We start from the raw sequence: 16,632 nt of genomic DNA on the forward strand, positions 1-16,632 counted from the left end.
AGGCCTCAGGCAGATCTTTAGAGTCATCCGAGATGCCCTAGTTCTCAGACATTGATATGTCACTGGCAAGCCTGACAAAGGACCTACACCTCACTAGATGGGTGGAAGCAACTTGATTTCACTGATCTGTTCCATCTGCTGTGCTCCCAAACACGCTCCTGTGCTGTGTGTCCTTGGACATTAGTCTCCTGGATTCTCTCAGAGGTCAGGGCTTCTTGAGAAGGGCTTGGATGTGCAAGTCAGCCATGCAGAGGGACACTGGCAGGAGGTTTAAGAAACTGGTCGTAGAAATAAGCACTGGGCACCACTGTGGCTCGCGCCAACCCAAGTGGTGTGGGACTACAAGCAGCCGAGCAGGACCCCGTGCAAGCGCCCTGCAGTGTGTTGGCAGGACAGTCCTGCTCACAAAAGACCAAGAAAATAGCCAACCAGAGGGAAAGGGGATGAGGGATGTGATCAATACCATGGATGTGGTGGGGTAAAAGCATGAACATCTGCAAGGCAGGGGACGAGAGGAAACAGAGGATGCGTGCTGGGTTGTAGGGGCTCAGAAGATGAAGGCTTGGAGTACCCTGAGAGGACTGACCAAGCTGGAAAACAGAAGATTGCTTGCAAGATATGTGGAAAGTATCTGCCAAGGGAAACAAAGGAGTGCATAAAGAGCCCAAACAGGCCAAAAACCTGGAGAACTAATGAGTAAAAGCTGACCCTACAGCATGCAGGACACTCGCAAAGGAGAATCAGGAAAGATTATGGCCAAGTCTATGGCTGTGGTATGTACAGAGAGGTATTTAGAGTGTTCCCTCAATCTGAAGGTCAATGGCACCAGTTTTCTTTATGCAAGGGGGCTCAGCAGCAGGTTGTCAGGGGTCCAAGATTTTTCCAGGGAAGAGTGTCATGTTGATGGGGGGGTTTATTCTTCCTCCTCACCTTCTTCAATTTTTGGATTCACATGTTTTCTGACATACTTTCACATTTTGTTCTTCCCTTATCCATCTGCAAATCAATATTACATCCAAACTGACTATACGTGGGGCTTTTTGACTGTGTTGGATGCTTTTTCTTCGTTACCCCTAAAGCTGTTTTTGTCCAGATCCAGGCCTGCAAGCTGAAAATCAATGAGCTGCTGATTTGGGCTTTCCAGTGTGCCCTATCTCTTATCATCCCATGCCTGTCCTCTACACCAACCTGTGTCTCAAGGCTTCTGCTGTAACACCAGGTGAATGTTTCTTTGCGGGTTTGAGAGCCCCAGAACACCCCCAGATGTCCTGCACTCCATGGGCTGCTTCTGGGGGGTGGTAGGGACTAAAGCAGGGCTGGATCCTTCACCCCTTATCCAGTTTTCCAAAGCTATCTCAGCAGGGCTTGTCCCACTGGGCACCCAGGTCCTGGGGAATGCAACACATGGTACCTTGTGCCGCAAAAACACCCCTTAGGCAGCTGAAACACACCTTATTTCAGGCACTTTGAGATGAAAATGTACATCAGAATGAATAGTTCTGCCTTAGGCCACAAGGACATCCTGTGTTGACCCCGGACTGCCTTGATCCTACTCTCTGCTAATGAGCAGGGTAACGGTCACTCCCCTGACGACCCAAATGAGGGTAACAGAGTTGCATGCATCAGACTTTGCAAAGTTAGCTTTTCTTTCTTCTCCTTCCCAAAGCTGTGGCCCAGGGTTACACTCTACTTACTTTCACCCCTCAGAAGCACAGTTCCCTTTTCAGCCTTTTCCCGGCATGGTTTAGAGTTCAGCTCTGGGGTCCTCTCTCGTATGGCTGGGTGATCATCTCAGGCTGCTGCAGAGCCTCCCACTCCTTGCTCAGCCTGGAGAAGAGAAGGCTCCGGGGAGACTTTAGAGCACCTTGCAGTACCTCAAGGGGCTCCAAGAAAGCTGGGGAGGGACTCTGGAGCAGGGAGGGGAGTGGTAGGACAAGGGGGAACAGTTTCAAACTGAAAGAGGGGAGATTTAGATGAGATCTGAGGAAGAAATTCTTTATTCTGAGGGTGGTGAGGTGCTGGCCCAGCTTGCCCAGAGAAGCTATGGCTGCGCCATCCCTGGAGATGTTCAAGGGGCTTGAGGTTGGACGGGGCTTTGAGCAACCTGGTCTGGTGGGCGGTGTCCCTGCCCAGGGCAGGGCGGTTGGAACAAGGTGATCTTTAAGGTCCCTTCCAACCCCAACCATTCCATGATTCATCTCCTCTGCAGACGAACTATTCTGGACACATCCATGAGTTGCTCCAGTTCGATGCAAGCTGGATATTTGACCAGGGATGTTCAGTTGGATCTCTGCAGAGGGCTGGGAGGTGAGACAGGAGATCCAGCCACCAATGTGGTGGGACAGGCAATCCACATACCACGCAATGTCTCCTTGGGCACTAACTTTGACCCTACAACCTGCCCAGCTTTCAAGTTGTGTTTAAAGGCCATGAAGGTGTCAAGAAAGGGTTAGGAGTGGGGTAAAACTCCTTTTAAGGGTAGAAATGGGATCTGGGTACCTGAGTGCATGTGTTTGACAGCCCTGAGGGACATAAGGGCACCTTGCAAAAAGGAATTGACACCCACACACAGGTCTCAGAAACATCCAAGGTTGGGGTGTGCTGATCCTACAGGCATTTTCCAGCCTGTCCCCACAGTCCCCCTCAGTGCCCTCTGCAAATGGGCCCTGGGGGTAACTCTGGTCCATGCTCTGCCACCCCAGGCCACTGACACTTCTGACCCATCAGTCACGCTGCGTTCTCTGAGGGATGATAAATAAGGCAGTGGCCCTTGCTAACAGAGATACTTCTCCATGGGGTATCCGGTTTTGTGCCTCCTGAGTATCACTGCAGTGATGATCCCCTGGGAGGGAGCTCTTTCAGGAGGTCCTTGAGGGACATTCCGTACGGAGGACATCAAAGGATGGGCAGATGAAGGGGAGGGGGGATCAGTGTCTGAGCAGGCAGTGATTTGCTTTGTACCCTCCTTCTCTATTCCCCAGTTGGGGCCATGACACTGAGCACAGATTAGGTCGCTCCCTCGTACCATCTCCTCCCCACTCCCAGCCCTGATGGGCTGACTCAGCCCCTGGAGGCTCTGGGAGAGCGTTTGGGTCTGCTTGGCTGCCTGTGCCAGATCCAGAACTACAAGGATCCTTAGGAGCTCTAGGGTGGATCTGAGGGGCTGCCAGGGCATGTGGCAGCCCAAACGTCCAGGGATGGGGCTGGGGAGTCCTAGAGCTTATCTGCAGGGTGAGAGGCATTAGGTGTGTTGGAGAAAATCAAGTCATTGCCAGCATCAGGCCATTTATAAGAAAAATCTTCAAGCTGTGTGCTTCCCCCTGCTATGGCTGATGGATTTTCCCCAGCTCAAGTTATTCCCTGGTATCTCTTCTTTACCTGTATCTAGACACAGTTTGCAACATGGTTAAAGGGAGGATGAGAAATTTTGGATGCTTCAGATCAGCGGGAGGTGCTGAGATGTGAAGGCCACGGGATAGCACAAGATGAGTCCTTGTTGCGTGGTGTTCAGCCGTGGTGGGCTGAACCATGGAGGTGCTGGCACATGCAGATCTCACTCATTTGCAAAGACCTCAAGTGCTGATCTGTGCTGGGCTGCCATTACAGTCACGGGGAGCAGTCAGCAGAGAAAAACGAGCTGTGTGAGAAGATTGTGATGGCTTCTGCCATCTTGCATCCTTGCCTTGCGAAGAACTGTTGGTGACGCTCAGCTCTTGGCACATATGTGATCTCTTTGCTTTCCCTGGAAGGTGCGAGCAAGCATGAAGACTGCGAGGCAGTCACAGGATAGTGTTTCTAACTGCTTGCCCTCGAATAATAAGGCGATTTTCTGCCATCTAGCTACACATGTGTGCAATGCAATGCAATGAAGTTCATGGTGCACCATGTCAGGCTGAGAGAGTTGGGGGGGTTTCAGCCTGGAGAAGAGAAGGCTCATGGAGACCTTAGAGCCCCTTGCAGTACCTCAAGGGGCTCCAGGAAAGCTGGGAAGGGACTCTGGATCAGGGAGGGGAGTGATATGACGAGGGGGAACAGTTTTAGAATGAAAGAGGGGAGACTGAGATTAGACATCTCTTCAACTACCTCCCTCTTCAACTACCTGAAAGGAGGGTGTAGAGAGGTGAGTGTTGGCCTCTTCTCCCATGTGAATAATGACAGGACCAGAGGAAATGGTCTGAAGTTGCGGCAGGGGAGGTTTAGATTAGATATTAGGAAGAATGACTTTACTGAAAGAGTGGTCAGGCACTGGATCAGCCTGCCCAGGGAGGGGGTTGAGTCACCATCCCTAGAGGTGTTTAAGAAACGTCTAGATGTGGCACTTCAGGGCATGCTCTAGTGGCAGAGATTGTAGGTTGTTTGGTTGGACTCGATGATCTCCAAGGTCCTTTCCAACCATGAAGATTCTATGATTCTATGATATTAGGAAAAAATTTTTCACTATGGGGGAGGTGAGCCCCTGGCCCAGGTTGCCCAGAGAAGCTGTGGCTGCCCCATTCCTGGAGGTGTTCAAAGAACAGGTTGGACGGGGCTTTGAGCAACCTGGTCTGGTGGGAGGTGTCCCTGCCCAGGGCAGGGGGTTGGATGTAGGTGGTCTTCAAGGTCCATTCCAACTCTTACCATTCTATGATTCTATGAATATTTTCCTTTTCCAGTACCCAGCTGCAAATGTGTTCTCCAAAATCATCATCTCCATGTGCTGCAGTAGCCAAAAAAAGAACCCCAAAATGTTGCATACCCTAAGAAGAACACTGAGGACAAGACAAGGGGTATAATATTGCTGTGATATACGAACCTGGTTCTTCCACGTCTTTTGTAGTGTGTGTAGTGCCGGACACCACATCTCAGGAAGGGTGCACTGCAACTAGAGCAGGTCCAGAGACTGCACAAAGGACTGGAAGCTTCTAGAAACTGCCGCCCCAGGGAGGGTTTTGGGGGCTGATGCTGTCAGCTAGTTCAAAGAGAAATTAGGCAAAAGTGTGAACGAAGTGTCTAAAAGCAGATGCTGAAGGGAACATGCTTAATGCAAGAAGTCTAGATGCTGCGAGGCTGGAGGCCATCAGAAGTGGCCTGGTTTGCTTGTTGACGCCATCTCCTGTGCCACTTATGGGGTGGATTGAATCAAAAAATTCTCAGACCCAGTGGGAAATGCTGTATAACTTCCCTTTAGCTCTTACTTAGGAGTTAGAGTTAAAGGTAAGTTATGCAATGATCTCTTGGTCAAATACTTGGCCAAAATGGGCATCCCCCAACCCCAAACTTGCTTCCATGCCTCTGTTCCACAGAACCCTTAAAAATGGGTCCATGAGGGATGTCAGCTCCCATCGCACGAACGCAAACCCCTTTGCACTTGCGCTCAACAAATGCAGAGAGGGTTGGGTTTCAAAACGCAGCTGCTGGGATAGCAATGCTGAAAGTGGAGCACAGTTTTGGTTGGTTTTTTTTTTTTCCTCTGTGTACTGTATTACTAGCCGAAATTCATTTGTTTACCCTGGACATCAGTGACTTCATGAGCATCAGGCATTTCACACCTTGCAGGACACCGCAGCCCATCATAGGCAAGCCTGCAGGGATGCAATCTTACTCTGTTCTTCTGGCTTCAGTTATTGCACAGTGCTTACATGGCTTCTCAAGGAGACGTTGCACCATCCAGGCTTGTGTTTCCAGGTTGAAGGGTACTAGTAGCTGGGCAAGCAAATCACGGTGGCAAATTGTCATGCTTCCATGCTGTGTCATGACAAAGGCTGCACCTTAATTACCAGGGTGGAGCAGGTAACAAACTTTCATGCAGCCCCTAAGATGATGTTCAGGCTACTGGGAGCTGGAGGTGGGCAAGGAAGCCTTTAGAGCTCTTCTTCTTGGCATGAGCCTCCCATGGTGACAGCCGTGAACTGAGAAGATGGGCAAGCTCTCTTTAGAAAAGGCTTAAACTTTGCAACCACAAAAGGCTGAAAATTAACCGTCATCTTCCACCAGAAGGCAGTAAGGATTTTATGTAGGGGCCGGACTGTCTCCAGCTGGGCAATGTGGGCACTGAAACTGCTCTCTCCAAGTGCCCAGCTCAGCCCTGGGTTGCAGGCTCCCGCTACAGCGGGGAAGATGCCAGTGCTGTGTGCTCAGGCAACTCTTCCCCAGGCCACGTTTGGCACTGGGAGGAACACGGAGCATCCTTTTGGGACTGCTTTTTTTGCTGAGAATCTTTATATTTGTTTCAGCTCGCCTTGCACGGCCATGGGAGCCCTGGGGAGCCAGCAGCCCAGCATGGACTGAATGGGTTGTAGTCATTTCCCATCTCACAGTCATGAAGAGGGGTGGTGTGCCCCACGGGGTCATCTCAGAAATGCCAATGCCTGTTGTCCATTGTGCCTGGTGTTGTGGGGGCTGCAGGCTGGATTTGAGTGGAGGTAGCCCAGGAGAAGACTCATCTCTGGAGAATGGGTGACCTTCCTCCCTGGCCAGGAGCTGGGAAGGGAAACAGCCTGCAGGATGCTTGGCTGCGGAGTCAGGAGGTGATGAGCTGCCCTTTTATGCTCCCTTTGCCAGGCATGAACATGCCCAGCTCCATCATCTCTGATGATGGCATGGCCAAGATTCCACTTGGTCCAGTGTCCTGGTCCCGGGGCTGCGCGATGCTCTTGCACCAGCCCCTGGAACCAGGCAGGCTCCTTGCCCCATAACCATGCCTCTGACCCCAGCCTTGGGACGCAAAAACCTGCAGGTCATCCCATCCTGCTGCTTGCAGTTGACCAGACTATTTACCAAAGCCCCAAATTATAGTAGGAGCATGGGGATGTTTAGCGCAAACCCGAGGGTTTCTGCCAAACTGTCACCCGCCTCAGAGTTTAGTCGTAAATTCCCTGAATTCCCTTAAACTCAGGATGAGAATCAACACAACAGGGGAACCCCAAACCTGAGTGTTTTTGCAGCTTAATCTCAGTGGCTACAGCACAGTTTCCGGACCAACACCTCCCCACTCCCCCTTTTTCTTTACATTCTGTGATACACCCAGAACACAGGCTGGGCATTTTATACACGCAGTGGGATCAGTGACGTGACTTCAGGAGAGATTCCAGCCAGAGCATGCTATTCAGTGTACACAGCCCTGCGAAACTCATTATTTTGGCAGGGGAAGGGAGGCTTCTTGCCCTCTGCAAGCAGCCTGGGGGTATCTCCGGGTGGCAGGAGTCCACCTTTAGATATCTGCAAGATGAGACTCGGCTTTTCCCAAGGGTGCAAACCTCTGTAAGTGAGCATTGCAAACCCTCCTGCTGCCGGATCCGCAGCCCGGAACCTGGCTGTGGACCGGCGAGGTGGGGATGAAATGGGGCAGATGCATCTGTAAAAAGTGGGGAGCCTCCCAGTAGATGTGTCTGTGGTGGTGAGGGGTGACCTAAACCCCTTACAACCAGAGGGCAAAATCTCGGGGAGAGCAGGGAGGAGGGGTCAGTGCAGGAGGAGGGATGAATGCCGGGCAAACACGGGGCACGTCGCTGCAGAGGAGGGGACAAACCTGCTCTCGCCACCCACCGCACCCAGCTCAGCTTGCAGCTCACACTGGGACAGTCGCCTGTCCTAAGGCACATGCGACGGGCATGGGGCTTTGGGGATGTTGCCTCCTGTCCCTGCACAGCAACCTGGCTGGCTTCGCTGGAGCAGGGCTCCTCATCTACCTGGCATGCCTCTGTGGTGAGTGGCTCTTGCACGTGGGAAGGAGCATCCTAGAAGAAAGACAGGGTCAGAGATCTGCAGGAATGGGGGAGGGGCGCGGCTTGCAGATGGATAGGCAAAACCTTCTTTGACCCACCAGCCTTTAAAAGGAAGAGAAAGCGGCGTATAGGGAAGGAGACCTCGTTAGCTGGGTAATTATCCTGGCCTGTGTGCTGCTGCCCTTGCACAGAGCAGTTGGGAAATGCTTGGAACCTTCCCAACTGATGACAGTCAAGACCAGAAATTGCTTATTTGTGTTGGCCACCTCTTCAGGGACGGCCAGTTCATTTACAAAAGGCACAAAGTCCTCTTCCCGCCAGCGCAAACAGGAGCATTTATTCTGTTCTGTGCCCTGCAGACACAAAGGCTTTCACGTAGGTGACCAGTTGTGCTGCAAGTGGGATGCTAAGGGGCTTTTCTTATTTTTTTCTGCCTCCACCTGCCTTGTTTTGCATCCAGGAGATGCTGCAACCTCTACCTAGACCCTAACCCAGGCATCCCACAGCGGTTCCACAGTGATTAAACACCTCATATTTACCTTTCTTGCTGTAGTTTCAGCCCATTTAATGCCCTTCTCTAAGACGCACCTTCCATTTGGCTGGGGGCCATGGGCCAATTTACTGTGCAAGCTATCGCGTCTTGCAAATTGCTAATTAAAGCACCAGCTTGCACACAGACAGGCCCCCCCTTTCCATCAGACAGCTGGCAGCTACTCCCTACATGCAGTTGCCCAGAGTTTTCCATCCAGCCGGCAGTGTTTTCTTTTTCGTTGATTGGGAATACTAAGCAAAAAAATACCTGAAGCCCCTTTAAAGATAATTGTCTTTCAGAAAGGTGTTTGCAGAGGATTTTCTCTCCTGGACTTGATTTTTTTAATTTTTTTTTGGTTTGTCTTTGAGCCAGAGGAGGAGCAGACCCATAGTTCACATAAGCCGTTGGCAGCGGTTCCACGAAGCTTGTGCAAGTGATGCAGCTTTTCCCGGTGCTGCTCTTCCACACTGGACCCTCTCCATATCCCTCTTGCAGATACGGTTGCTTCCCAGCGGGCTCCCCTCCGCTTGTCAGACGGCCCGCACCGCTGCGCCGGCAGGGTTGAGGTCTTCTACGAGAACCAGTGGGGAACGGTGTGCGATGACCACTGGGACCTGGAGAACGCCGGTGTGGTGTGCCGGCAGCTGGGCTGCGGCGCGGCACTGTTAGCCCCCGGGGCTGGGCATTTCAGGGCAGGGTCGGGTCCCATTTGGCTGGATGACGTCAGCTGCATGGGGACGGAGGTCGCCCTGTCTTACTGCAGGTCGAAGGGCTGGGGAAACAACAACTGCCACCACGGTGAAGATGCTGGTGTGGTGTGCTCAGGTAACGCCCAATGGAAATTATGGGGCAGGGAGTCATGATGATACATGATCTGCAAAGCAATTCCTGTGCAAGGCGCGTTGCCCCCTCCCAACTTTCCAAAAGCTCCCTGCGGCACAGAGCGCCCGTGGCCCAAGGAAGGGGTGGTTTTTTGGTTTGTCCCGTACGAGGGACTGCAGGCTCAGGAACAGTTTGGGAAGCAGGGTTGGAAACATTATCGGTGCTAACTCCACCTTCCTGAGATGCTGAACCACTTCTGGGGGACCACTTGTGCATCACACGCCTTCATGGTGAGCAGGACCCTTTGTGCCTTGATTTGGCTGCAAATTTTAGGGCCATGGGCAGGGCTAGAGATCCGTTGTGTTTTCCAGGCAGGCACTGTGAGACACGGCCTTAGACAGGGGAGAGAACAGCCAGGAAGAGACATCCAGATTCACAGAATCACAGAATGGTAGAGGTTGGAAGGGACCTTCAGAGATCACAGAGTCCAACCCCTGCCAAAGCAGGTTCACCTAGAGCAGGCTGGACAGGAACACATCCAGGCAGATTTTGAATATCTCCAGAGACGGACACTCAACAACCTCTCTGGGAAGCCTGTGCCAGTGCTCTGTCACCATCAAAGTAAAGAAGTTTTTCCTCACGTTGGGCTAGAGAACACTATTTTATGGCCACAAACTGTGGGGCTGTAAAAGCTTGGAGCTCAAAGAGCTTGGAGCTTTGGTGGTTGATCGAGGTGCAGATGCTCATGGCAATTGGTAGATGCCGGACCCACCTCTGCCAGAACTGTCCCAACATACCTCGGCACACAGGTGTGCTGAGCCCCCTCAGTTGTCACCTCCACCTGCAAAGAGGATGTAGTGCCCCAAAAACACCACAAAAAAAAGCTTTCCTCCTTCTTCTCTCCCAGCATTCTCAGGATCTCCAGCCACAGCTTGAAAGAGCGTGAGTTGCTGTGACACAGCATCACCCCTGTCCAGGTCCCACAGTGGCCACACGCTGATAGCAACTGGGGACAGCCAACAACCATAGTGGATTGCAGAACGTTCCTGCAGAAATGAAGGGCAAGGGCGTTTTCATGGTCCACCTCTTGTTCCCTCCGTAGACTCATCCAGCCCTGCTATGGACACCCCAGCTGGTCCTGCAGAGGTCCGCCTGGTGAACGGCCTGAACCGCTGCTCTGGAAGAGTAGAGGTGATGTACGACCACCAGTGGGGAACCGTGTGTGATGATGACTGGAGCTTCCCCGATGCCAGTGTGGTATGCCGGCAGCTGGGCTGCGGGACGGCAGTCTCAGCCTACAGCGGAGCTCATTTTGGCCGGGGATCAGGCCCCATTTGGCTGGACAACGTTCAGTGCAGTGGGACTGAAGCTACCCTGTCCGAATGCCAGGCCAGACCTTGGGGTGTCAGCAACTGCGACCACGGGGAAGACGCCAGCGTCGTGTGCACAGGTAACATCATGCTTGCAGACCAGGAGAAGTTTAGCAGAGGATGCTCTGCTCCGGGGATTTGTACTGGTTTCACAGCTGTGGCCAAGGGCTGGGCAGCACACGCCTTGTCCCATCTCCTACAACGTGCCATGCCGGCACTTTTTAGCACACAATAAGGAGCAACAGGGATAATAGGAAGGGCAGCACGCAAAAATTGCGCTTGCGTGGGCACCAAGGAGAGAGGGGAAGCACTGGATTGGATGCTAGATGCTCCAGGCAAGGTCCCAACCCACCACACTTCGGGCACCAGTAGCCCACAGGCTGTACAAAGGTGGGGCGCAGGGGCCTCAAAATCTTTTTGAAGAAGGGGCACTGGCCAGGGGGATCTGCAGAAAGTCTCTGCCTTTGGGAGCTGCTGCGGCCACGTGAAGAGTTCATGGTTGGCCACCTGGGACAACTGAAAAAAAAAGAATTGCAGCCATTTATGATATGCTTGCACTCATGTTGAACATGCGCAGGCTCTGAGGTTACATGACTGCTTTTGCCCATACCTGAGCTATTTGGCCCCAGACATTAGATATTCCTCAATGGCTCTCTGTGGGCATGGGAACCTCCCTGTGCAAAACACAGAGGACCATCCTCCAGCACAGGTCTCACCATGGTGGCAAGAAGAGGCACCTTGGGGGAGACCTGGTCTGATGCTCCCTTTGTGTCTCGTGTCATGAGCAGGCACAGACACCAACACACCAGGTCGTCTGCGCCTGGAGAATGGCCCTGGCCGCTGCGCGGGGCGCGTGGAAGTTCTCTACAACTATCAGTGGGGGACGGTGTGTGACAACGGCTGGAGCATGGCCAATGCAGCGGTGGTCTGCCGGCAGCTGGGCTGCGGGACGGCTGTCTCAGCCCCCAGCTCGGCTCACTTTGGGCAAGGTTCCGGTCGCATCTGGCTGGATAGCGTGAACTGCACGGGAACAGAAGTCACCCTCTCTGAATGCCAGGCCAGGCCATGGGGATCCAACAGCTGTGACCACCGGGAAGATGCTGGCGTGGTGTGCTCAGGAGATCCACGTTAGTTGGGATAAGTACAATGTGGGTTGGGGTGCAGGATCAGCTCAATCATGCCACAGGTAGCCAGGGACTCTGTAGTCACTAGTCACCCCAGGACCTTCCCATAGTCTGTGTTGACCCCAAGATCCTCCCATAGTCACTAATGATCCCAGGATCCTCCTGTAGTCACTGTTGGCACCTGGATCCTCCCATCATCGCTACTTACCCCAGGACTCTCCTATAGTTGCTATTGACCCCAGGCCCCTCCCATAGTCACTACAGACCCCAGGTTCCTCCCATATTTGCTGTTGACCCCAGGACCCTTTCTTAGGCTCCAAACCCCAAGCTCTGGAACTGCAACTCCTCTTTATCCATGCCAATGAGAAGCAGATCCCAAGCCAGCCCTGTCGGTGTAGCACCTTTCCCAGGCAGCCAGAGGCTGCTTGCTCAGAAGGATGCTCTAACTTTCCTGTGGCTTAGCACGTTGCAAAGCCCAACTGGAGCAGTGGCTGATGGTGAGGCATGAACATGCCCCTTTCTCCCTTCACAGATGCGGACACTTCCGGGCAGCGCCTGCTGCGGCTGGTGAATGGCTCGAACAGCTGCCTGGGGAGGGTTGAGGTCTTTCACGACCAGAAGTGGGGGACCGTGTGCGATGACAGCTGGGACCTCCAGGACGCTGCTGTCGTGTGCAGGCAGCTGGGCTGTGGGACAGTGCTGTCAGCACCGGGCTCGGCTCATTTCGGACAAGGGTCAGATCCCATCTGGCTGGATGACGTTCGCTGCAGGGGGACCGAGTCCACTTTCACCGAGTGTGAGCTGAACAGCTGGGGAGAGCACAACTGTGGCCACAGCGAGGATGCTGGCGTGGTGTGCTCAGGTAACACCAGGCTTCAGGGAGCGGGGTGGGCGAGCCAGGATGGTTGGTGTCCATCCAAGGGAGGGCTTGAGGGGTGCTGGAACAACTGTTCTGTGCCAGGGTCTCTTCTCCCTGCTCACTCTTCCCCATCCCCAGCTCCAGAGCAGAAGTCAGCTTTCACCCAGCCACTTGGCTTGAAGTTGAGCAAAAATGCCACGCTGCCTTAGAAAGGAGTTGTGCACCTAGCTCATATTGATTTAATCTAGACTATGTCCCTCAGCCTCGTCAATGACAACATCCTGGTATGGGCAAAGCCTTGCTTAAAAAAATAATCCAGGTGCTCCTTTCCTAGACACAGGAGTCCAATGCCACTGGGGAGGCGGGTGTGGGTCTCCCACGAGCCCCATCTCACAGATACCAGCCCTGCGGTGACGTTGCTTATTAAGGAATATTGTACAAGGGGATGGAGTAAGGCAATCCATGCCTCGTAACTCGTCGCAGATCCTCGTGGCTTGCCTTCAGCAGGGCACCAGAAAAAAATGCCCAGGAGCAAGTCAGAAGCTCTCATTGCTGTGTGGGGTCGGAAGCACCACCTTACCCCCTTGTGCTCTTCCTCGCAGGCACAAACCCCTTGCAGGTGCGGGTGCAGGACGGCCCCGGTCCCTGCGCGGGGCGGGTGGAGGTGCTCTACAACGCTACCTGGCACGGGGTGTGCAGCACTGGCTGGAGCTTGCTGGAAGCCAGGGTGGTCTGCAGGCAACTGGGCTGCGGGCCAGCCCAGTCGGCGCCCATCGGAGCCCAGTTCAGGCTGGGGGACAGCCGTGCCTTGCTGGAGGGGCTGAGCTGCCGGGGGAGCGAGTCGCTGCTCCTGGAGTGCCATCAGAGACAGATGGGTCCGGGGCCGTGCAGGCAGGGCTCGGCAGCCGGTGTGGTGTGCACAGAGCAGAGAGGTGAGTGCCAGGGTCCCCCGTCATCCACTCTGTCTGCATCGGGGCCAACCCAGTGCAGATGCATGGCGCTCCCAGGCCATCCCACTCTTGGCTTCCTCCCAGGCAGGAAGAAGTGTTGCCATAAACGTTTTTGCAGGAGACTTTAGATGGGCTGGGTAGAGGCACCTGAAGGCAGCAGAGTGGGACCAACTGGGTGAAGGTGTCTCAGTGGGCATGGAGATCCGAGCATCCCCGGCGGACACTCTCTGTTTGCATTAGCCCAATGGGGGCAGTGTCCATGAGTCCACCCTCCCGAAGAAGAGGGTGAGGTGTCACTGCTGCTGCTGCCCAGCACCCAGGAGGGGCAGTGAGAGGGGGTGTTGAAAGTCTCCCAAAACATGCAGCAGAAGGGAAGGGTGAGAGGGGCAGAGAGGGTCAACCCATCCAAGCAACCCCCTCTGAGCTTCACTCTTCCTGCAGACCTTATACAGTCCTGCTCAGTGCTGGCAGGCCTGCTCGGCGTGGGGGCAACGCTCTGCGGGACCCTGTTGGTCCTGTACCTGTGGACAAGGTGTGGAAGAAGGGCTGGACGCTCCTCAGGTAAGAGCAGGACCACAGCACATGGTGCACCTGGCCTGCTTGTGGCCAGGACCTGGCTGCACTCCTACCTGGCATGGATGCACACCAGCCTGGGTCTGGGGATTGCACCCTCCATGCATCACCCTGGTCCTTCATTTTGCAGACAAGCCACTTTTAATGAAGACAGAGGACACCGGGACATCATCCGAGGCTTAGGCAGCCACACTCCCAGTGTCCAAGGCAAGGGTCCCTCAGGACCCCGGAAGACCCCGTTCTGTAGAGCCAGAAGAGCAGAGCAGTTGCTGCGATGGTCAGCAGAGAGGACCCCCTCTGGCAGAGTGGAGACCTCTGCCCTGTGTGCCCCATAGCCCCCAGCTCACCATGCTGAGCATCTGTGGGTCCCAGTTCCTAAATGCAGCACTGCAAAATCCCTCAGTCTCCAAGCAAGGTCTTCTCAGAATAACCCCCATCTGATCCTCCGGATAGGTTTCAGCATTCTAACTCCAGACTCCTCTTATTCCCAGCCCTATAACCACTATAATCCCTATTCCCAGCCCTATAGCCCCCTATAATCCCCTGCAGTGGCACCCAGTGCCGTCACCCTCACCACATTCCCAACGGGATCATACCTTTTCCTCTAATCTCCTATGGAAGTGAGGATTATTGCCTGATCCAGGAGCAAGTGATCAGGGTGCTCTCCTGCACTGTACGCAGCCGCCTTTGCAAAATGACGAGTGCGCTTAAACGCCCATCCAGAATGGAGTGAAAAGTCCCTCACCCATTGTATTTATTCAATCCACTTTTGAATACCAGTAAAAACCCTGAAACCTGAAAGATTGAGAGTGCAACTTTATACAGATTACTCAGGGCTATGGAATGACTTGGTGAGGTGGAAGTGGTGTAAGAAGAGGCCCCTTGGTTGTAGAGGGTTTGTAGATGATCGGGTCAGATACAGGACATTCAAGATTGCTAAAATTGGGTGAGATATTGTCCTGGCCACCAACAAGGAAGGGTCACTAAGGTTCCTGATGGAGCAACGCATGGAGTCAGGTCTGAGCCCCACACTGTCCACCACTTTGTTGAAGCCAGGAAGGGCCATGGTCAGAGGAATGTCCCAATGCCTTGGGAGGGAATGAAAGGACCACAAACTTGACCAGGTTGTGATGAAGGTGTGCCTTGCAAGCCGAGCTGATCCCCACTTAAGGGCATGGAAGGGAAAAGATACATGTAATGAAAGAGTCACAGCCCTGAGTGCTGAGGACAGCCACAAGAAGGACTTGGGGGTGTTGGCTGATGAGAAGCTCCACATGAGCCGGCAATGCGTGCTGGATGCCCAGAAAGCCAACCACATCCTGGGCTGCATCAGAAGAAGAGTGTCCAGCTGGTCGAGCGAGGGGATTATCCTCCTGTACTCCGCTCTGGTGAGACCCCACCTGGAGTACTTCGTCCAGCTCTGGAGCCCTCAGCACAAGGAGTGGGGCCTGTTGGAGTGGGGCCAGAGGAGGGCCACAAAGATGATCAGAGGGCTGGAGCACCTCTGCTATGAGGACAGGTTGATAGAGTTGGTGGTGTTCAGCCTGGAGAAGAGAAGGCTCTGGGGAGACCTTAGAGCCCCTTCCAGTACCTAAAGGGGGCCTACAAGAAGGCTGGAGAGGGACTTTTTACAAGGACATGTAGTGATATAGGGTATCACTTTTTATAATGACATGTAGGATGAGGGGTAATGGCTACAAACTGGAAGAAGGGAGATTTAGATTAGATATCAGGAAGAAATTTTTCACTATGAGGGTGGTGGCCCAGGTTGCCCAAGGGAAGATGCCCCATCCCTGGAGGTGTTTGAGGCCAGGTTGGATGGGGCTTTGTGCAACCTGCTCTAGTGGGACGTGTCCCTGCCCAGGGCAGTGGGGTTGGAACGAGATGGTGTTAAAGGTCCCTTCCAACTTAAACCATTCCATGATTCTATGTATTTCAGTGCATAGAAATACATTGAAATACAGGTCCAGCTCCCACTTCTCCTTCCCTCCCAGCCCACGGCTTGCAGCTGGCCTGTTCGCATCTTGCTACTTGTCCTAAGCCCCAGCCATACAGCCCCCCTGGCCATGTGTCTCCTGTCCATATGTAACCACAAGGTCATCTTCTGCTCCTCCATGGACATCCATCACTCCTGGGACTTCAAGGTTTCTCATCCTCCTGCTGGTACTTGAGCCTTCTCATCTTCCTGCTGGCTGCCCCAGCAGGCTTGGTCCTCCAGCCTTGCCTGTCCAAAAGCTTACATCAAAAGCCCAGGGTTTCTCCTAGCTCTGCACAAAGTGTCCTCAGAATAGGAGAACACAGGACTTTGGACACAGTTTTGTGCAATAAAATATGTGCACTGTTGGGAGAAGGTCTTTGTAATAAAGCTGGAATGAGTTGATGCTCTTCAGGGCTCCAACATGCAGGATCAGCACCTGCCAGATCCCAGCTCGGGCCATGGGTTACTCTACAGAGTTGTTCTGCAGAGACCGCAGTATCTCAAGAAGGGGTTTCAAACTTCCCGGGGGGACACAACACAACACACAAATTTAAAAGGAGAAGAAGGGACGTAGGACATAGGACGTGACTCACTCCCAGAGTGGCTGTTTGTCCAAACTGTGAAAACAGCCCCAGCAGAAACTCCCTGGCCCAGAGCTGCATCAGGCGCGTCAGGCTACGACAGTTCAGGGCATTTCCGTGCCGCTCAGTGTCAGGAATCA

The 16,632-nt window shown here is 53.5% G+C and overlaps 1 protein-coding gene across 1 annotated transcript; it reads left to right on the top strand.

Moving 5' to 3' along the window:
* Positions 1-7,553: 7,553 nt before the first annotated feature.
* On the top strand, positions 7,554-14,734 carry LOC141735058 (scavenger receptor cysteine-rich domain-containing protein DMBT1-like). Its single transcript, XM_074567489.1, has 8 exons — positions 7,554-7,683; positions 8,731-9,060; positions 10,160-10,507; positions 11,216-11,554; positions 12,084-12,413; positions 13,013-13,342; positions 13,802-13,921; positions 14,064-14,734. The coding sequence occupies exons 1-8, from the start codon at positions 7,590-7,592 to the stop codon at positions 14,114-14,116; spliced, it is 1,944 nt and encodes a 647-aa protein (XP_074423590.1). The 5' UTR covers positions 7,554-7,589; the 3' UTR covers positions 14,117-14,734.
* The last annotated feature ends 1,898 nt before the right edge of the window (positions 14,735-16,632 follow it).

This window comes from Larus michahellis, chromosome 28 (assembly GCF_964199755.1).
Source record: "Larus michahellis chromosome 28, bLarMic1.1, whole genome shotgun sequence".
In the NCBI taxonomy this organism is placed as follows: Eukaryota; Metazoa; Chordata; class Aves; order Charadriiformes; family Laridae; genus Larus; species Larus michahellis.

What these genes read in the sequence shown, in the direction of transcription:
- LOC141735058 (XM_074567489.1), top strand. Translation starts at nt 7,590, where the DNA reads ATGGGGCTTTGGGGATGTTGCCTCCTGTCCCTGCACAGCAACCTGGCT. An exon ending in CTACCTGGCATGCCTCTGTG is followed by an intron (nt 7,684 to 8,730) that starts GTGAGTGGCTCT and finishes TCCCTCTTGCAG; the next exon opens with ATACGGTTGCTTCCCAGCGG. An exon ending in TGCTGGCGTGGTGTGCTCAG is followed by an intron (nt 12,414 to 13,012) that starts GTAACACCAGGC and finishes TCTTCCTCGCAG; the next exon opens with GCACAAACCCCTTGCAGGTG.